This window comes from Schistocerca nitens, chromosome 9, assembly GCF_023898315.1.
Source record: "Schistocerca nitens isolate TAMUIC-IGC-003100 chromosome 9, iqSchNite1.1, whole genome shotgun sequence".
In the NCBI taxonomy this organism is placed as follows: Eukaryota; Metazoa; Arthropoda; class Insecta; order Orthoptera; family Acrididae; genus Schistocerca; species Schistocerca nitens.
In genome coordinates this window covers 425,387,450-425,410,571 of record NC_064622.1, presented here as the reverse complement: position 1 = coordinate 425,410,571, position 23,122 = coordinate 425,387,450, and the positions used below count along the sequence as shown (strand labels likewise).

Here is a 23,122-nt window from a genome sequence, read left to right as displayed (position 1 = left end):
CAGTTGCTTATTCTGCCTGTTGCATTACCTCTCCATGGCTCAGGCATAATGATGTTCCATGCACTCATACATCTGTATAAAGAACACAAATTTTACATCTAAAAACAAAGATGATGTGACTTACCGAACGAAAGCGCTGGCAGGTCGATAGACACACAAACAAACACAAACACACACACAAAATTCAAGCTTTCGCAACAAACTGTTGCCTCATCAGGAAAGAAGGAAGGAGAGGGAAAGACGAGAGGATGTGGGTTTTAAGGGAGAGGGTAAAGAGTCATTCCAATCCCGGGAGCGGAAAGACTTACCTTAAGGGGAAAAAGGACAGGTATACACTCTCGCGCGCGCGCGCGCGCGCGCGCGCGCACACACACACACACACACACACACACACACACACACACACACACATACACAGACACAAGCAGACATATTTAAAGACAAAGAGTTTGGGCAGAGATGTCAGTCGAGGCGGAAGTGAAGAGGCAAAGATGATGCTGAATGACAGGTGAGGTATGAGTGGCGGCAACTTGAAATTAGCGGAGATTGAGGCCTGGTGGATAACAAATTTTAGATTGATTAAGCATAATATAATAATAAATTTGCTCCCAGGTGAGCCGTACTCTTCATAGTAACCACTCAAAATTAAAAAAATTAAAAAAGTTTCTTTTTGCATGTATTACACTTCATAAACATGAGTGTAAGACTTCCAAGAACTCTGTACTTGCGTCGACATACATTTTCATTGCAGTGCAGATTCAGTTTACTTTCTATTTACAGTGTTTACTATAACAGCATTGCTGTAAAAGCCGTAATGAAACCATCTTGTCATAGATCTGCCAGAGTGGCCACTCTGCTCATCAGTATCAACTTCTTTCACAACTTTGTCCTGTCCACAGTTCATACTTACGGCAACTTCTCTACCTTTTTTACAATTCAGGACATATTTGACTGATAATGTTCACCATGTAGGCTCAGTTTATCCGAATAAGTAACCAAATATATGGCTTGCTGCTGTTGGCAGTAGAATTTGATCCTTTCAGGACAATGCTTTCATTGTCTCAATGTATGTGGCCTGTCCAGAATTCCTGCCAAAGATCATAATGCTACTTACTACTTTTCATCCACAAGCCCAGATTGTATGCATGTTTAGCTGGGTGGTATCAGCAAATCGTTGATAACCGATAAGGCTAGAGAATAATCAGTGTAAAACTTTACTTATTTTACATTGCATTGGCTGATTAGGATTCCTAATCTTGCTGCTCATGCTATCATAATAATTGTTTTTATCATGTACAGCATGAAGTATCAAAATCATTAACACTTGCTGCAAATGATTTCATAACAGAACTTCTGAAGAAGGCCTTTTGGCCGAAAGCTAAAATATTTAACAGTCTTTTCATTGTGCCTGTCTGTGACTTAATGTCTTCTCAGTATGGTGAAGTAACAATCTGTCCTTTTCATAATATTGTTGCTATTTTGGAATGGCGTGAGGCAATTCTTTTTGTTTCTTATGCCTCCAAGATAATTTGACATTGATTTAGTTTATGGTTTCTTTGCATTATGATTTTTATCTGTTAATCTGAAATCCATTATTACAACAAATGTGGAAATAAGAATGCTTTTACTGGTTATTGAAGTCAGTAAACCATGTGACATGCTTTTGTAGTCAAAAACATTAAACAATCTAATGGAAAATACCTTACTGTAACACTATTCATATTGGGGACAAGGTTTTTTTTAATTCACTTGAAGCAATAAATTATGCTACCCTTCACATAGTTAGAGGACTTCCCAAGGCAGATGGGCACTGATAAATAAACCTAACAGTATCTCACAGTGTAAACATCACTTCCATGTCTTATTTTTCATTTATTTGTATTGGTAAGACTTTTGATGTATTGTAAAGAAATAGTCCTTCTTGATATGATTTTTTTTATTTATAAACCAGTTTAAACCTCTACAAACCATTCACGATAACAGACTGTCACAACTGCAGATTAAGTAACAGTAAGGTTGATGAAGCTTCTGAATAACACAAAAGTTCAGACATTTACCAAAGTAAAGTTGATCTCAAAAACAAATTTTTGTACAGAAGGAAAGTGTTAAATTTTCTGATGGGTGTACATATGACGGTACTAATGACATTTATTTATTTATTTATTTATTTATCAATCAAAGGATAGAAAAAATTACACAGCTATTAAAACTAAGCTGGGATTCACAATTGTGCTCAGTAATTTCTAATGTTGACCGTAGCTTCATCTTACCTTTTCAGTCTGATTGGAGCATATTACATTTTCCATAATATGGAGGTTTTACCATTATAAAATATTTGGCAAGCTTGAATCAGTAGTATGCTGACACCAAGATCGCTATTGTTCAAAGCTCCTAAACTCCCCAAGACTACTTTGTGTGTAATTTTCTACTTTGATTGCAGCTGATCACATAAACACCACTTGGTGCTGAAGATTTTATTGTATGTCTATTATTAAAAAATGTTCTAGCTGTGTCATTGCTACAGTAAAATGTGTGTTTGTGGGGTAGGACATAACTTTTTGCAAGAATCTGTAAAATTAGATTCATCTGTGGTCTTCCTTTCACCCTACCCTTTCACCCTACCACTGTTTCACCAAATAAAATTAGTGCAGGAGAAATAAATAAAAGATTAATCTGTGTTATTTGCTCTGTATCACAACAGTATCAGTATTATAGTGTTAGCATAATTTTCTGTTTGCTGAATTGTTAGTAACAGATCAAGTAGTAATGTGAGATTTTTTTATGAACTGCTTGTGCTCAGGAAGCTGTGTGCCACGAAGGAAGCAAAGCAACGAGAGCAATCTACTTGAAAAGTGGTCTGATCTTCACAACAGGTTTTAGCAAAATGAGCGAGCGCCAGTACTCATTGCGAGCACCCGAACATCTTGCAGAGCCAATTGTTATGGTTGAACTGGATACAAGTAATGGTGTGATGTTCCCACTCTATGACCCAGATACAAATCTTGTGTACCTGTGTGGCAAGGTGAGTAGTTTGACTGTTTTGCATTGTCTTTGATATTCGTCATTAACATTTTGAGTGCCACGCTCACAATATTAAGTTACCTTCATTTTTGGAAAGAATGCTGTGTCTGTAATATTTCAGACACATCTTAGTGAGGTCTATCATACCCATATTATTATGGGTGTGGCCGTCCTCGCTAAGATACTGTGCCCAAAATGTTATGGGTATGACTTTACAGCATTTAATGCAACATAATATTATGGGTATTGCACTAATAGTGGTAAAATATATTATTCCTGAAGTTATCATTGAGAGACTGTTATGTAAAATACACTACATAAGACACGTTTTTATCCATAGCTTTAAGGTGGGTGCCAGTTCCTTTGACTTTTAGAAGGCCTGTGATACATTTATAAGTCATGTTCAGGGTGCTTTCCTAATATGCAGCGACATACTAAGCTGACAGTGCACAAATTATGAACAAATATTTGTTTTATTAAACATCAGTCATAATCGTACCAAAAGCCGGCTGAAAGTTTACAACCAAAGAATCCAAATGGTCATAATTATTTATAACGTTTATTTTATTTGTTATTATTTTGGAGGGATTATACTAGAATTGGAGAAGGTTATAAAGCTACATCTACATCTACATCTACACTCAACAAACCACTGTGAAGCGTGTGGCAGAGTATGCGTCCCATTGTACCAGTTATTACGGTTTGTTCCCGTTTCATTCATGAATGGTGTGCAGGAAGAATAAACTTACCACTAACAAAATCAATACATACACACCATTTGCACAAGAAATTAGTTCCAAATATTACATCAATGCTGAGATTTTTGAATCAAAGAAATTGCACTCCCCAACAGCTGTCCTGCCAATTCCAGTTAATAGTACTCATGTTTCACTCTCTTTGATAGCTTCATAATTTTTATACCAGAAACGTGCATCACCGCTATATCCTCTGTGTTCATAATGGATTCAAAAAATGCCTGTGAAATGCCATTCAAATCACTATCACTGTCCAGTAAACACTTAACATGTACACCTTGTACACTTTCTGTTATTACAGGCTGCCACACTTTACTTACGATGCCTTGTTTAATACTATTTTCCACCCTACTACAGTCTTTTTTCATACTATTTTCCAACCTACTAATGTCTTCTTTCATACTCGTATTATCCAAACTACTCATAATTTGCCTTAACATCGCTAATTTGCCTTAACATCGCTTCCAATTTTCCGTAGCAACTATTGTCCTGCGGATCATTCCCCAATAAGTCATTCTGTTTATTTAAAAACTTAACCTCTACAGCTTTGTTTTCAATCACTTTATATTGTACGTTAAGGCCACTCATTATGTATCACTTAATACAAAATGGCTTTTTCTAAGAAATACCTTATTTTTCAATCACTTGTCTCCTGTTGCTGCTGCTGCTGCTGCTGCTGCTCCAGTTGTCATCAGATTCGTCATATGCACGGCTACAGCAAGTTGTAAGGCTCTTGGCGAGGCATCTTGTTTATCTGCGGTCAGCTGTGTTTACCTGTGTGCTGATTGGCTGCTCTCATAAAGCCCGCTCGCTGATTGGCTGCTGTTATACTGTGGCCATGAAACCCATTCACTGTAAACCGCTGTTGATTTCACTGTTCAAAATTCGTGAGTCCTTGTTTATTGTGGCTACGTACAATGTTCCTTATTTGGGGGCGCCACATGTGACAATTCACTTTCTTTTATTTCTTCATTGGTTGTCCTCGGTGTTGACGAGCTGCGTTGCTACACTGGCTGTCTTGGGGACCTTATATATACTAAAAATAATAGGCACTGAAACTTCACAGTGTTCGATGTTTAATTTACAAAAATTACAATTAAAACTTAACTCATTAAATTAACTAAATACATCGAAAAATTGGTTCTCCTCCTACAAGCGTTAAGCCGAATTATTTGCTTAAATCATGAAATTAACAAATATCATTACACAAACAATACTTTTGACAAAACTGTTAATTACTTTGGAATTAATTAAGGGATGGCTTTGCTAACATGTTTTCGAATAGAGTCAAATAGATCCTTTAGGAATACTATTAGTTATTCCTCCAAGTGTTTATAATTAGTACAGAATTTATATTTGTTTATAAGTCAACAATAGAATTTAAGTTGCGAAACTATCACTATTTCAGCTATAACAAAACTTACTAACTAGGACTAATCGAAATAAATTAGAAAAACAATTCCATACATAAAACTAAGTACAAAATTAGATCTGCTGTTATGAAGGTCAACCTTTCTCTTATATGAAAATGAAAATGTAGATTATACTAATGTATGTGTAATGGTAATTAGTTAAAAGTGAAAAACTGAATTTTAAGGAGGCAGATGGCAAAACAAAAGGTGAAGTAAAAATATCCCAACTTGCTTCGTCATGTGTGTGTCTCCACACGAATGTTTGTTGGGCAGTTTGTTTAAAGTTTCTTTGCACTATTTGGGCCAAAAGTGCTATGTGCTGTCAAATTTACAACTTGTTTGCTAGTCTGGCTGTCATTGATAAAGCCACATAAATTTTGTAGCTGTGGGTCCTCTGTGAGACAGTGTTGGTGGTGAAGCGAAATTGACTCCAGTCACTGTTCCTAACATTTCCTTTTACTACACCCTGCTGTGTCATAAACATGTTAACTTCCTTGACAAAATGTTGTGCCTTCTGACACATACTGTTCTCATCTTCTATGTCCCTACATGTAGCAATTGTAGTAATATGCCTAGATGAAATGCCGTATTTAGCATTAAGATTGTCGATAAAAGAAATCGACACTTTGACATTATCCAAGCCAACCATTTTGGATGCTTCTAGTGCACAAATTTGCAGATGCCAATACTGAACGATAGATCCGCATGACCTTGCGTTAGCAAATTGCGATATTACATGCTCTTCATATTTTATAATTGCAACATTCTGTTTCCTCTGGAATGAGCTCCTGCTTGCCTTTACCCACATACGTAATTTAGAACTAATCTGCAATTTGATTCTTTTAATGCACGTCTAGCACCATGTCAGTTGCTAAAGGAATTGAAGCCACGATTGTTATAGTCTTCATAAATGTTCTCTAGTACGCTGTCATAAATATCTTCTAATACACCGGGCCTTGACTGTACGGATGGAGGTAGTTAGTATTGACTTTGACTGGACTGTTCCTGTTGCACAGGAGACGTGAATGTCATGTACTGGTTGAAAAGCCATCTTCAGGTTCAGGTTCTTCCTGTCCTTCAATATCAGTATATAAATCCAGCATAATGTCATGTATTTCTGTGTCATCCCCATTATATTTCTGAATTATTATGTTATATTATATATCTGCGAACTCTCTCTCCTCTACCCCGATTTCGTTTCCCTATTCAGAACGTTGCAACTTTGTTCCTAATATTTTGACCACATTTGTAGAATTAGTTCTCTTCATGATATCAATGTTCACATTTTACATGCGAACACCCTAAATCACACATTCATACTATAGCTATACCATTCACTCAACTTGAACACTTGTTAACTCAGCTACCTTATTCCATTGTCTGATGGTGCTAGCAGACAGGTGCAGAGTTTTGCATGGAAGTCACACATACCACTGTTGTCTTTATAATCGAGTGCTAGCCTAAGCATGGCTTCATATGATTCCCAGCATCAGAGATCAAAAGCGCCCCTTGTCAGTAAACATGTTGCCCCTAGTTTGGTATTGATTGAAGTTGTTAAACATTGGAACAATTCGTACTGCTAATATTTTGTCTCACATCACTGCCAACCTAACAATAACTATACTGTGTGTTGTATTGTTCGTAGTGGTGTTACAGAATAAAGTGTTGGCCTGAGCTATAACTTGAGTACTAGTCCATGTGAAAGGAATGTTGGCAGTGATGAACAAGAGCTATGGTAGTGCCTCTTCCAGTAATTTACAATCTGCCTTTAAGGATACAGGGTGCTATTCCGGCTCAATATTATGTAAAAATCAATACTTATTTCTTTCAGGCACTGTTTATAATGTGTGTATTACAGATTTTTTGTTGATATCAGGTAATGCAGCACATCTTCTAAACAAATTAGAAGTATTTTGAATATTTTTGAGCCTGCTTAGGGTTATTGAAAGAAATTACAAAGAAATTGATGCTATTTTTTTTTTTCCAAGAGTTTCCTCAAATTTAGGTAACATTTAATCCAATGTTATACATTTGAAGGAGACCATATTTTTACCAGATATGCATGACATGATGGTTGAGGTACTAGACCTATTTAATTCCACCTATTATGTATATTACAAGGATAAGAAAATATCACATCTTACATTTTAATTTTTTCCTAGTAAAAATGTTATTTTTTTATTAGTTAGTTGATTCTGCAATAAAGCTTAGGTCTACTACATAAGTATGGACTATTGCAAGTTACATAAAAAATAGAGCAACGCTTTATAATCTTAAGGAAATATTTGTACCTGAATTCTGAAAAATACAACTTGCGGGAAATTGCGAATGAAGATAGGAGTCCAAATAAACTGTGTCTCAGAACATTCCTGAAACAGTCTTCATTGTGCAACATTTCTTGATCTTCAAGCTTCCTCTTGACATTCCTTTTAGCACTTCTTGCTTCTTTGGCAACTTGAAGAGTGACTCTTTCAGCTTCATGCACCATTTGTCTGTCACACGCAAGCAATTGATCGTCCATATTAGAACCACATTTTATGCCTAAATTTCTCAGGACTTCCAACCTTCCTATCATTCCGTCATTGAAACATATCACTGCATCTAGTACACAAACTTTTAATGTATTTAGTCATACAAAAATATTCTTGGGCAATCTTTCCCATATGTAATGGTTGACACTTTCATTTGTATTCTGAGTGCCCCCATGAAGACAATTACTAACCAAAACAGGGTCACTCAGGTCTCTAAAAATTAGTTTTATTTCATTCATAACAGGCTCAGGAAGAGAATGCTTATGATGGTACATTTGACCACTTTCTTTTGCTTTTTGGTAACCACACCAAGAATCTGCTCCCTTGGGGCAAAGTCCGTTAACAGGTTGGTCATCTGTGGACAACTTATGAAAGTAGATGGCCCGTACAGCTGTTCTCATTGCTGTAACATTATTCAGAGGTGCAGTTCGTCTAATGGCCAGTCCATAATAACTCTGAAGAAGGTGTATTTCAGTTTCTGTCAATCTGCCTCAGCCAGACAGATTTTCTATCAGATAGCAACTTTCCTTTCATTTCTCTTCATAGCTTCCTCAGTCTAGCATCCATCCTCTTTTGCACACGTCCACAACACTCCTCCAGTTTTGTTACCAAGATATCACAATAAACTCATTAAATTTATTGAAAGCTTTAGAGTCCCCATCTCCAAGGCACTTCGTATATCTAACGTTATAAACTGGCTCTGACCTCTGAAATATTTTTAGAGCTTCATTGCTCTCTATACCTCCACTGTAACCGTCGTAATTCGTACAACACTGATGTTAAATATGTCCTTCAGTGCTACCATGGCAGGTGTGGCAGTACTTAGACAGGCACTCACCAACAATTACTTTCCCATTCTCCAGAGAAGTAGCACTTAAAACACAATTCAAGGAAAGATATCCTCCCATCAAGTGCAACAGCAATGTCCCTGGTTCCACTAATATTTGAAGTTTGTTCTATGCACGTTTCATAGATGCTTTAGGCACAACTGTCAAGGCACCTAAAAGTATTTTTATGTACTTGCCGAACCTACTGGTAGGAGGAGGAAGGTCCATCAAACCACAAAACGTTTGAGCAGCCTTTCTTCCTTTTCCTATTGCACGCATTGCATGCACTGACTCCAAATTCATGTCATATGAATTGTGCACAATGTTCGAAGTCATTTTTCAGGTAGATTTATTGCAGGATCTACACGTAACTAATTTTGACACTAATCCCTTCCTGCTACTTCGTTGTTTAGTTATTTCCAGACAGCCTAAACCATCACATTGTTTAAATTTCGCCACTTCCTTTATCAAAGAAGATAGATGCCCACATCAACAACAACAACAACAACAACAAATAGACTACAACAGCATTATTGCTAACACAAAAAATTTGAATCACTAGGAGACGTGCCATGTGAGAGTTTCTTCACTGAAGAACTGATACGTAGGTTACTTTCAACAGTGTGGCTTGCTTTGTTTGTGAACTAGTTACCGCGAAATTTCCTTTTATTGAATTTCTTGATGTGTGGCATAATTTGTATTTATTGCGCACTAAAGGATATGTACTTCCACCAAATATATGTAGCACTTGGGCAATAAACATTCAGTAACAAGTGAACGAACTGCTTCAGCAAAACAGAATAAAATACTAACAAAGATAATCATTTAGAGACACTAAAAACCTGCACTGTTTCCAACATATACGCTGTATCGTATGTATAATCGTGGGAAACAGAAAGTTCACAGTTCTTTTTGAAAAATACTGGTTCCTTAACAGAAATAAATGGGGCGTGGCAGCATACATGACTGTAACTTTAAAATTTGGTATATATTGGTCATTTTTCATTTGAAACCCTATAATGTATATATCAATGCAATCAGAAGAGACTATAGAATTTAATAAAGTCAAAAAAAATTTTCAATTTTTCCACTATTTATGAGTATCCTGTATCCTTAAAATGATGCAGACGTATCACCACTTGCGATAAAAGTATGAACTATGTGGAAATTGTTGCCTTACTGTTTGGAAAAAAAAAAAAAAGAGGCAGGGAGTGGGGGGGGGGAGAGAGAGAGAGAGAGAGAGAGAGAGAGAGAGAGAGAGAGAGAGAGAGAGAGGGGGGGGGGGGGGGGGGGGGGGGGGGGGGGGGGGGGAGAGAGAGAGAGAGAGAGAGAGAGAGAGAGAGAGAGAGAGATTAATTTGCAGGGAGACATTATCAAATAGTTTTATGTTGTTGATGCCCCATCACTACTCCCGAATACATAGAAACTTCCGTAGTGGTCATTAGGTTGTGTCACTAATAGCAAAGCCTAAACAATTGAAATACAATAATAATTGTCACACACTTTTGGTAGCTCTTTTGAAATACATTTTGATTTTTGAACTATTGGTTAGGATTGTACCAGACAAATCATTTCAAATGTTACTGTACATTCTGCACTATATCATATTTCATTATGCTGGTGTGTATCTCATATGCATGTACAGTTAGCTTCATAATGAGACTTTATAACTTAATTCTGTCATTTGGTCCACCACCTAAGGTAATAAGTCAGCATCAGCTGTTGCCAACAGCTGTTCTGTATTTAGCATACTTTAGTTTAAAAAAAGTGATTTTTAGCATACATTGTAGCAGTTTTATAATTTGAAGTGAGGTATACCTCCTGTCTACTGTTTGATGTCATATGTAACATATCACATCCCAGCAAGAACTGTGACACAACTTGAAAGTGCAACACGTAAGGAAACTGGATTTAGAGAATTAATTCTATAGAACTTGTGCTGAAATAGTATAAACTTCATTTAAATTTTAAGTAAAAATTGTTGGCAGTAAATTCCATTTTTCATAGATGTTGTTGCAATTCACAGGACACTTTTCAGTGACAAACTAAAAATAGCTGTTTTTCAATTCGTGACTTTTCTTATCAACGTGCAATATGTCCGTGTCTTTTAATATCATTCAGACATTTGCCACATTTTTGTTGCAGGCATGAAAATTTCAAATGCTTTATTGGAAGAAACTACAATTCTGGATTTATTTTTATGTTATTTATTTTTTTTTCCTGTCGAAAAAGTACGAACTACCAATGTGTTCATGAAACATAAAGGTTATGTTTGTGCTTAAAGAGTGATGTCCCACTTCATTTTCACTCTCCTGCACTAGACACAGTTTTTAAAATCCTCTGAAAAGTGTAAAGCCTGTTGGGGAATGTTATTTTAACTCTTTTCAAATCTTTGAACATTAATTCGAGCATTGAAATACATAGGCAAAGATGCATCTTTTAGGAGGAAATGGTCTTTCCAGCATGTTGGAAGCTTTTGAATCACTTATGCCTCAACATTGGTGTTTGGGATTATCTCCCCCTCATCTCCAACATTTGCTAATACATTGAGGTGACAAAAGGCATGGTATACATCCAAATGTAATGTCATACCGCCTTTTGCCCAGCGTAGTGCAGCAACTCAATGTAGCATGGACTCAACAAATCATTGGAAGTCCCCTGCAGAAATAATGAGCCATGCTGCCTATATAGCCATCCATAATTGCGAAAGTGTTGCTTGTGTAAGGGATTCATGTTGGGCAGTCTGGTTGACCAGATCATTTGCTCGAATTGTCCAGAATGTTCTTCAAACCAGTCGCGAACAATTGTTGTGACCCAGTGACATGGTCACTGTCATCCATAAAAATTCCATCATTGTTTTGGAACATGAAGTCAATGAATGGCTGCAAGTGCTCTCCAAGCAGTTGAACATAACCATTTTCAGTCAATGTTCAATGTAGTTGGACCAGGGGACTCAGTCCATTCCATGCAAACACAGCTCACACCATTGTGGAGCCACCACCAACTTGGGAATTGGACACAGCAAGATGCGACCCTGCTACACGATTTTGTTACTCTGTGTCTCTGCCAACCGTACTACACTGAACTTTTACAATAAAAATGGCCTTCGTCGTTTGAAGGCTTTAATTGCTGATCTGTTACTAACTGACATTTAGTTATCATATAACCTACCAAGAACAGTGCATGTTTGATGAATCTTCAATGTGCTGTCGCCTTAAAATGGTGTTCTTTCATAACAGGTGAATTATAATACAAAAATAACTAAATATGAAAATTCTTTCTCCACCAATGTGACATTTTCCATTTTATTATGACATATTGTACCAGTAAAAATGCATTTACAAGAAATGTGCAATGTATTAGTGCTTAGAAACAGCATATATTCACAGGGTGTAAATTATAAAACCCACCAAATATGGGCTCAATTAAAAACAAAAAATACACTATGGCATCTCATGAGTTGTGCTTTTGACATAAAAAAGCCTTCTTGCCCCCTATAAGTTCAACCTTTTGTGTCACATTGTTGAAATATTGCTGAACTTATTTTGTGTTTCACACAAGGCAATGGCTCTTCAGTGTGAAATAAGAGGAAGTAGCTCATCAAACATTGTATCTACTTTATTTTACGTGTCTAATGCGAGGACTGCTTTAGGACAGGGGCAGAATGACAATGACGAGGAAAAACCAGATATTTTTGGGTTCGTCCCTTGCTGTGAAGAAACATCAAAAATAAGGTCATATTTATTCCGTATTAATGAAGGCATCCAGGCTTGAAGCTCAGCAGGAAATTTGGAACTTTGTGAGAATGGGATGTGGTTTGTTTTAAAAACTGCTGCCAGTGATAGAGGAAGAAATTTGCTCAACTCTGCCAGTAAATAGAAGGCCATTTAACTTAGTTGTGGGAGTAAGAGGTGCCAACACATGTTTGGGTAACAAGAAAAAGTGTTTTGCATAAAGGTGGAACATACATCCAATAATTTTAATTACAAACAAAGAAAAGTACAAGAACTGCTAATCCAAAAGAGAACTATGTCATCATCCAACCAGGCATTCCCCAACAAGCTCTACTATGAACACAGAAATATCCTAATGAAACTATAGAAGATAACTGTCAACATACAGTTTCATAAAAATGGTCTAACTCATAATGGAATTTCAGACTATATGAAAAAAAAAAAGTCTGTGAACAGCAAGCATGTCATCTGCACCAAGTAAAGTAAAAAAGTAAGGTGGAGATTGTGTGTCTAAAATGTGAAATTAGGAAACCATACATTAAGAACAGTTGCTCAATAAAGAACTTCACAAAACACATTTAGAATTAGCAATAAATTTGCAATGTCAGCTTAGTTTTCCAAACTGATGCAAGAAAAAGAGAAGAATCAAAGCAAAAAACTAAACAAAATCATAAACATCACAAGCACAACTGCTGCAGTCAGTCACTGCAATCAAAAACATCAATTCCATGACAGAATCATGTACTTGACTAACATTATCTTACCAAACAAGGAAAAAAACCTACTGGAAAGAGAACCAAAACACACTGACTCTCGATCGATCGATCACCCCCCCCCCCCCCACCACCACCACCACACACACACACTTTTAAAAACAGGAATTGTTTTAAAATTTGCAGTAACACGTACCCAAAAGGCGAAAGGAAAAGGTCCGAGTTCGAGTCTCGGTCGGGCACACAGTTTTAATCTGCCAGGAAGTTTCATATCAGCGCACACTCCGCTGCAGAGTGAAAATCTCATTCTGGAAACATCCCCAGGCTGTGGCTAAGCCATGTCTCCGCAATATCCTTTCTTTCAGGAGTGCTAGTTCTGCAAGTTTCGCAGGAGAGCTTCTGTAAAGTTTGGAAGGTAGGAGACGAGGTACTGGCAGAAGTAAAGCTGTGAGTACCGGGCGTGAGTCGTGCTTCGGTAGCTCAGTTGGTAGAGCACTTGCCCGCGAAAGACAAAGGTCCCGAGTTCGAGTCTCAGTCGGGCACAGTTTTAATCTGCCAGGAAGTTTCATTCACAACCTGTCAAACCGCCCAATGGCAAACAAAAAAGCAAGCTTCAGATTCATGACATATTGGACAAGACACTCATAAGGAAATAGAATTACACACAGGCTAAATACAATAAACCAAATAGCAGAGGAAAATGTTTCCAAGCCCCATATGTTAGAGAAATTAAACCAACAAATTTGTAAATGGAAAAAGTGCGCCGCTCAAATAAGATACAGGACATACAACACTACTCACACAATTCAGCAGATCAGGAATGTAGGAAATCACATGTAATTCTTGCCAATCAGTATACATAGGACAAACATGCAGGAATGTTAAAACAACATACTTGGAATACCTCAGAGCCCTAAAAAGTAACAGTATCCATAGCACATTTGCTGACCATCTAATAGCCCATAACCACCATCTACTAAAATAGCAACAGATTTAAAAATCTGAAACTCGGTCACAGCATATACCACAAACTATCAGAAGAAAACTTGCACTACAGAAGCAGTAGCAGAAGGCAAACAAGTTTTAAATGAATACACTACATTTTGTAAAGGCACATTATTTGAAACAGAAACAGGAAAGGCTACACAGACAGCTAAAGGAGCTCTCTCTCTCTCTCTCTCTCTCTCTCTCTCTCTCTCTCTCACACACACACACACACACACACACACACACACACACACACACACACACACACACAGAGAGAGAGAGAGAGAGAGAGAGAGAGAGAGAGAGAGAGAGAGAGAGAGAGAGAGGGGGGGGGGGGGGGGGGGGGAGTAAATAAAATTCCGCACCAAACTCACTCAGAAATAAATGCAGGATGATAGGGCTAGGACACATAGCAGGAGCGTGTACACCGCATTTTACGAAGTGAAAAGTGTTTGCAAAACTGAAATTACACAAAGTACATTAATATGTGCATATAGTGCCCCCAAAATGGGAACGGAGGAGTATCAGTCATGACAAAATGTGAGGAATAGCAAATATATACACAAAACATTTTGCCAAACCAAAATCAATTTTAAAAAGCAAGCAATGTGTTAACTTGTTGAAAAAAACTTCACATTGACATCGTTCGGTTTACATATGACAATCTCTCAGTGCAGGACACCATACAGATGGTCCAGCAAAACCATATAATGTAAAATCAAGATAAGAGCAAAAACAATCAAAAACAGACTACAGGCCTCATTTTGTTAGATCATTTACAACCTAAAATATGTTTATATTCTACAGTTGTTCAGCCCCCATTGATAATGGCACAGAGGTGCTGAAACATGTTTGGGTAACCAAAAAAAAAAACTGTTTTGCATAGAAGCAGATCTATATCCAATAATTCACTGTTGAAATTTTGCCTGTTAGAATGTGCTAGGATTTTAATTTACCAATTCTCTACAGTGGATGGTGCTGCTGCTGTTACACATGCAGGTGAAAGTGCTTATGAGTCTGCTTGGGATATAACTGTAACTCCAGAGTTCCATCTGCTATCCAGTTTTGCATGTACATGTAGGCAGAAATGGCAAATGTGCTAACATGGCCTTTTGTGACAATGGAAGATACCTGTTGTTTCTTAATCTTTTTGGCAAACATCTACGTTTACATCTACATTGATACTCGGCAAATCCCATTTAAGTGCCTGCCAAAGAGTTTATCAAATCACCTTCACAATAATTCTCTATTATTCCTATCTTGAACAGAAAACTGTGACCTCTGATTCTCTTATTTTATTATGAGTATTGTTTCTCCCTATGTAGATTGGTGTCAACAAAATATTTTGTCATTCAGAGGAGAAAGTTGGTGATTGAAATTTTGGGAGAGCATTCCGCTGCAATGAAAACGCCTTTGTTTTAATGATGTCCACCACAAATCTTGTATCATGTCAGTGATACTCTGTCCCCCACTTCACGATAACACAAAATATTCTGCTCTTCTTTGAACTTCCTTGATGTACTCCATTAATCCTATCTGGTAAGGATCCCAGACAGTGCAACAGTACTCCAAAAGAGAATGGACAAGCAAAGTGTAGGCAGTCTCTTTAGTGGATGTGTTACATGTTCTGTGTTCTGCCAATAAAACGCAGTCTTTGGTTTACCTTCCCTACAACATTATCTCTTTAGGATCAATTGCCAATTTTCGCAGCTTACAGATATCTTTTCTAAATTGGTTTGCAATTTTTTTTTTTATCTTCTGATGATTTTACTAGATGATAAACAACTGAGTCATATGCAGACAACCTAAGGCGGCTGCTCGGATTGTCTCCTGAATCGTTTATATAGATAAGGAACAGCAGAGGGTCTATAACACAACCTTGGGGAATGCCAGAAATCACTTCTGTTTTACTCAATGACTTTCCACCAATTACTACAAACTGTGACCTCTCTGACAGGAAATCACGAATCCAGTCACATAACTGAGATGATATTCCGTAAGCATGCAATTTGACTACAAGCCACGTGTGACATATAGTGTCAAAAACCTTCTGGAAATACAGAAAGGCGGAATCAGTTTAAAATTCCATGTCAGTAGCACTCAGCACTTTGTGTGAGTAAAGAGATAATGGTTTTTCACAAGAAGGATGTTTCCTAAATCTGTGTTTACGACGTATTAGTAGACAGTTCTCTTAGAGGAACAGAATATGTGTTCCAAAATCCTGCTGCATGTCTGTGTTAATGATGTGAGTCTGTAATTTAGTGGATTACTCCTATTGCCTTTCTTGAATACAGACATGACCTGTGCAACTTTCCAGTCTTTGGGAATGGATCTTTCATTGAGCGAGTGGTTGTATATGATAAAGTATGGAGCTATTGCATCAGTATACTCTAAAAGCAACCCAGTTGGCGTACAGTCTGGACCAGAAGACTTGCATTTGTTAAGCGGTTTAAGTTGCTTCACTACTCCGGTGATATCTACTTCTAAATTACTCATGTTGACAGCTGTTCTTTATTTGAAATCTTTGGTTAAGGGATTTTGGAAGGCTGTGTTTAGTAACACTCCTTTGGCAGCACTGTCGTCGATAGCATTTCCATTTTTATCGTGCAGAGAAGGCATTGAAGGCATACAACCAGAATCTCTTTGGATTTTTTGCAAGGTTTCAAAACAGTTTCGTTGTGGAAACTGTTATAAGCATCTCACATTGAAGTTAGTGCTAAATTTCAAGCTTCTGTAAAAGGTCACCAATTTTGGAGATTTTGCGTTTGTGTAAATTTGGCATGCTTTCTTTGTTGTTTCTGCAACAGTGTTCTGACCTGTTTTGTGTAGTGCAGGGGGATCAGCTCCATCCTTTGTTAATTTATTTGGTGTAAATTTCTCAATTGCTGAAACTTCTTGGCAGATTAAAACGGTGTTTTCCGGACCGAGACTCAAACTCGGGACCTTTGCCTTTCGTGGACAAGTGCTCTACTATCAGAGCTATCCAAGCACGTCTCACGCTCATGGCTAAGTCATGTCTCCGCAATATCCTTTCTTCCAGGAGTGCTAGTTCTGCAAGGTTCGCAGGAGAGCTTGTGTGAAGTTTGGAAAGTAGGAGACGAGGTACTGGCGGAATTTTAGCTATGAGGATGGGGCGTGAGTCATGCTTGGGTAACTCTGATAATAGAGCACTTGCCCGCGAATGGCAAAGGTCTCGAGTTCGAGTCTCGGTCTGGCAAACAGTTTTAATCTGCCAGGAAGTTTCATATCAGTGCACACTCTGCTGCAGAGTGAAAATTTCATTCTGGATCTCAATTGCTGTTGATACTATTTCTTTGAATTCAAGCCATATCTGGTCTACACCTATTGGTACATTGTTAATTTGGAAGGAGCAGAGATTGTATCTCAGGAAGGCATCTAGTGAATTTTGGATGATGTTTCATGCTTTGCTCTGGATTTAAACTTGTAGTTTTGCAAACATATTGAGGGTAAACTAAATTCATAATTGTAAGAGTCAGATACATGTTTGAAATTAAAGTCGAAGTTTCTTCGAACCTTTCAGCTATTGTATCATCTGAGTTGGGAAGAATCCAATTATTATTTTATTCTGGTTGCTAGAATGACCTCTGCCCATAGTATCTCGCAGGAACTATGTATTTCAGTTTCGCTTCAAGATAAACTACTTCTAATTGCAACACACACACAATTGCCAAATGTGTTTAGCCTATGCTTTCGGAACACCATTAGGTTCTTCACAAAAATTTCAGCTGAACTTACCTCTGGCTTTAGCCAGCTTTCAATGCCTATAACAATTTCAGCATCAGTGCTTTCTATTAGTGCTTGTAGCTCTGGTATTTTCCCAACACAGCTACAACAGTTTACAACTGTTATACTGGGTGTGATTCAGAAGTTTCAAGACTGATTCATTTCTGAGTAGGGGAGCGTGCACAGACCGGTTCCGCCGGTTGGGTGCATTAGTGGGGGGTCTCAGGGAATGAACTCATGCTGCGGCAGTTGCCTCCGGAACCCTGCAGATGCGCTTGCAGCCTGAGTGTGTGTCATTGACCTTGGTCAAAAAGAGGGAGAGGCAAAAATGGAGCAGCACTATGCGATTAAGTTTTGTGTGCGCAACTGAACAAAAGCACCACGGAGACTCTCAGTATGATTCAGGAGGCCTTTAAGGAAGAAGCCGTGTCCCATGCAATGGTTTTCATGTGGCACAAACGTTTCAAAGATGGCCGCGGGAATGTTGAAGATGACAACCGCTCTGGGAGGCCATCATAAAGCCGAACGGATCAAAATGTGGAGAGAGTGCGGGAACTTTTAAACAATGACTGTCGTCTTAGTACTAGATTAATTGTCGATGAACTGGAACTCGGTCATAGTACAGTGTGGAGGATTGTGACTGAGAATTTGATGATGCGAAAAGTGTGTGCCAAACTGCTGCCAAAAGTTTTGTCGGTGGATCAGAAGAAATGTTGCATGACTGTTTGCCAGGAAATGCTGCAACGGTTGAATGTTGATTCAAACCTTCTGGAGAAAGTGGTCACTGGTGATGAGACCTGGGTCTACAAGTATGATCCTGAGTCGAAGTGTCAAAGCTCAGAAAGACACACTGCTTCCTCGCCGAAGCCCAAGAAAGCTCACATGAGCAAGGAGTTATTCACAAGTAGTTTGTTGCTCATGGACAGACTGTCACAGATGACTTTTACGCTGTAGTGCTTTGCCACTTGAGGGATCAAGTTTGCCGCGCCCGCCCAGTGATCTAGGGTGATTGGATTCTCCAACATGACAGCACGCCCGCTCACACATCGCGCGCCGCCGCTGAAGTTTTGGTCAAGTTCAATGTGACAACACTGCCGCAGCCACCCTACAGACCCAACTTGGTTCCAAGTGACATTTTTCTCTTTCCCCGAATCAAGACAGGCCTAAAAGGGAAGCATGTGTTGATGCTGAAGGATCATATTTTGAAGAATTTTAGTCCGCTGTACTTTTTTTATGTCCAATAAATTTCTAGTTCCGAGTTAAGTCTTGAAACTTTTGAGTCACACCCTGTACCTATTGAGCTTGTATCTATGTTCTTCCTGTATTCAAATTGCACCCTTTGAGACTGAAGCCCTTTCTGTGTTTCCCCGAGATCCTCTAATCTAAAAAGCAGCGCATTTTACACAACACAGCCTTGTGCTACCCATGTAGTTGCCTCCTACATTTATTGGACTCCTCATCTACTTAGCATAACCCAAAACCCAACCACCCTATAGCACAGGTCGAGGAATCTGCAACCTTACAGTTGCAGAACCATCTGAGCCTGATTCAGACCCTCCACTCAGATCTATACCAGATGTCTGCAATCAGTCTGTCAACTATGCTACAAATGGTAAGCTCATCTCGCAAGCAAGAAAGGCAGCCACTCGAAACCAGAGAGTATCTCTTCGGACCCAAAGAGACACACATCATTGGTACCGACGTGAACCACCAACTGCAGTTGGCTGCACCCCGTGCTCTTTGTGGCATCTGGAAGAACCCGTTCCATGTCTGGCTCCACACTCTGATTTCACAGATCTTGCAGTCTGGGATGTTTTTTGTAAAACAGGACAAGCAACTGCAACTGACTGAGGGACAGTGTCATCAATAGACAGCACATGGAACCAGTTTGTCAGACTAAGAGTGGAGGCCTTACATGTGGCCCCCTGGGAAGTCTATCACCACCTGCCACGCCCTGAGGTGACCTCCCACTCGACCATAGATGAGGGGTCAACCTCAGTGCGAGCAGTAACTGAACTGGCCACCGATGTGGACTGATTGGTGGACTCAGACATGCAGGACATCCATTGGATCGCTATGACCAGCCTGCAACAGTGATGCCTAGCCACTGCAGTTTCAAGCTGTGTAAACAAAGCTATAACAGCCTGGAGCTGAGAGTGAAGTGTCACAAAGTCGGCTCACGTCCACACACACAGTAATCACAGTCTCTATACATGCTAAAGACAGCGGAAAACTACACTACACAGACAAATCGGGACTCTTAGACACGCACTGCAGAACTGTATTTTAGACACAGAGGTAAACACAAGAACTCTGTCCAATAAATTAGATTAATATGCAGAGATTCAAAAACTGACCAAAGCACTGAGGTGAAACTAAGTAATTCGCTCCTGATTAGGAACTTGTAATATGTTACAAAATCAGTTTAGTTTCTGATGGAAACAAAAATGTGACAGCTGTGTCTACTAAATATGAAATTAAACAGTGGAGACTCTAGGTAGTAATATCATCATTGTAGGTAAAGACAGATTGCTACTTACCATAAGAAAGAAGTCATGTTGCAGACAGGCATGATTAGAATTGTACCTGTCTGCAACTTGACATTTCTTCTTTACAGTAAGTAGCAATCTGTCTTTTCCTACACTGTAAATATTAAATTAACATGCAGACACTTAAGAAACTAAAATAAAGTACACAGATGAAACTATAAATTCACTCCTGGTTAGGAGCTCTTAATATGTCAAAAAATAGATAACTTACCTGTTCCCAGAATGAGATTTTCACTCTGCAGCGGAGTGTGCGCTGATATGAAACCTCCTGGCAGATTAAAACTGTGTGCCGGGCCGAGACTCGAACTCGGGACCTTTGACTTTCGCGGGCAAGTGCTCTACCAACTGTGCTACCCAAGCACGACTCACGCCCCGTCCTCACAGCTTTACTTCTGCCAGTACCTCGTCTCCTACCTTCCAAACTTAACAGAAGCTCTCCTGTGGACCTTGCAAAACTAGCACTCCTGAAAGAAAGGATATTGCGGAGACATGGCTTAGCCACAGCCTGGGGGATGTTTCCAGAATGAGATTTTCACTCTGCAGCGGAGTGTGCGCTGATCTGAAACCTCCTGGCAGATTAAAACTGTGTGCCGGGCCGAGACTCGAACTCGGGACCTTTGCCTTTCGCGGGCAAGTGCTCTTGGTAGGGGAATGGGATACTGAATTTTCTGAATTGGTGCAGAAAGATGTCACTGGGGTCCATTGTGGCTGAGATGGCTTAGGTGAATTGGGATTGATGCATAAATGGGCAAATGAAGGTGTTGGATCTTTGCGAGGGGGAACTGGATAACAGAAAAGAAGTGTAAAAATACATAAAGATATGCAACAGCACGCACAGATACATAAAAATATGCACAGTACACATGGGTATATAAAAATGCGCAAGAATGCTTAAAAAAGTGCGGGAGAAAAGGAATGGATAAGGTATGGGAATATGCGTATGTGGGATAAGGGAAGAGAGGAGGAAGAGTGATTGGTTAGAGTAAGATTCACAAATTTGTGTGGCATGGGTAGGTATGGAAAATAAAATGCGAAAAGAGGTGAGGATGAGTGAGGAAATGGCATCAATAGGAATAATTATGATTGGTGGGAAGAATTTCAATCATTGGATGTTGCACCAGCAATCCACACGATCACATAGCAATGTGTTATGCAAGGACAAGATCATTGACATAGTGTGGTGTGGAAGTTAGAGCATGTGTAGTTTGGAAAGTGGTGAATAAACGTAGGAAAGAAGGGAAAGAAAGGACACGGAGAAGAACAATGCTGTAGTGAATAGTAACTAAGGAAAACATCACAGGATTGTGGGATGGAAGAAGATTGTGTATCTAGCATTGGCATTGTGTATCTAGCTATAACCATTCTCTATGAATACAGGTCAGATGACTTGTATAGTTGTGAAGCATTGTACCAAGCACAAGTGACTTATTAAACGAAGAAAGCTTTAGCTGAGCATTGCTTGGGAAACTGACACAAAAAAACAGTTTGAAAACATGAGAGTCTTGGTTCATGCATCAACATCCTGGATTTCTGTTGTAAAAGAGGCCTGAGATTAGCATGAACAGCAACAGTTTTGACAGAGGTCTTGGGTACACACTTAATAAGGCATGGAGACTTTGGATGTCAAAAGGAAGCAATGAAAGATGCTTGATGGATGCTTGTAGGAAGGCGAGAGCGGCAGTTCAAAATGTGACACCAGCGCCTCACACAATCTGATGTCACTCGGTCTCTCAGTGGGCCAGAGTTGCCGTGATCTGCCCAACTCACCACCAGCACATGCATCCTTTTAGCCCTCTCTGATTGTTGCAGATGTGGCTACATAAGCGGAAAACTGTGCCAGCCCTGGCAGTCAGTTGTTTTACTCTTGACGAAGATGATGGAGATAGTCATCGAAAGCTCGAGCTGACTAGCTGTCAGATCCTCACAGTTCTAAACGGGCTATAAAACTTGCATTGGATGCACATTATTTTGCAACTTACTGGTTCTTTCAAGAACTTTCCAATATCAAGAAGGATGGAGGAGTGCCTTATTCCCACTGAACAATGACAAATAAAACACCTGTATTAATAGTTCTCCACTCTGCTAGGACTTGTGTATCATTATTTGCACAGACTATTGAAAATTAATTATGTTCATGTTACAAGGTAACTATTATTGACCTGTGCAGATGCTACATAAACATGCAGGACATTTCAAAATTGGTCTTTCCTGTGAAGAAGATTTTATTGACCAACTTGTTGGGCTACTGATGAAATAGTAAATGCTAAATAATAGATTGGCACAGGTGAAGAATGGTTTCTTTTTTAAGAACTCTACTGGTATTAGATGTTGTTGTTGTTGTGGTCTTCAGTCCTGAGACTGGTTTGATACAGCTCTCCATGCTACTCTATCCTGTGCAAGCTGCTTCATCTCCCTTGTACTTACTGCAACCTACACCCTTCTGGATCTGCTTAGTGTATTCATCTCTTGGTCTCCCTCTACGATTTTTACCCTCCACGTTGCCCTCCAGTGCTAAATTTGTGATCCCTTGATGCCTCAGAACATGTCCTACCAACCGGTCCCTTCTTCTTGTCAAGTTGTCTCACAAACTCCTCTTCTCCCCAATTCTATTCAATACCTGCTCATTAGTTATGTGATCTACCCATCTAATCTTCAGCATTCTTCTGTAGCACCACATTTCAAAAGCTTCTATTCTCTTCTTGTCCAAACTATTTATCGTCCATGTTTCACTTCCGCACATGGCTGCACTCCATACAAATACTTTCAGATACGACTTCCTGACACTTAAATCTATACTCGATGTTAACAAATTTCTCTTCTTCAGAAACGATTTCCTTGCCATTGCCAGT

At 39.0% G+C, this 23,122-nt stretch overlaps 1 protein-coding gene across 2 annotated transcripts in view; it reads left to right on the top strand.

Moving 5' to 3' along the window:
• Positions 1-23,122, top strand: part of LOC126202975 (coronin-6) — an 85,190-nt gene that overhangs the window by 32,464 nt on the left and 29,604 nt on the right. For both annotated transcript variants that reach the window (XM_049937118.1, XM_049937117.1), the window contains exon 6: positions 2,801-3,022. In XM_049937118.1, coding sequence (XP_049793075.1) covers positions 2,801-3,022 — 222 coding nt within the window. The remainder of the gene's footprint in view (positions 1-2,800; positions 3,023-23,122) is intronic.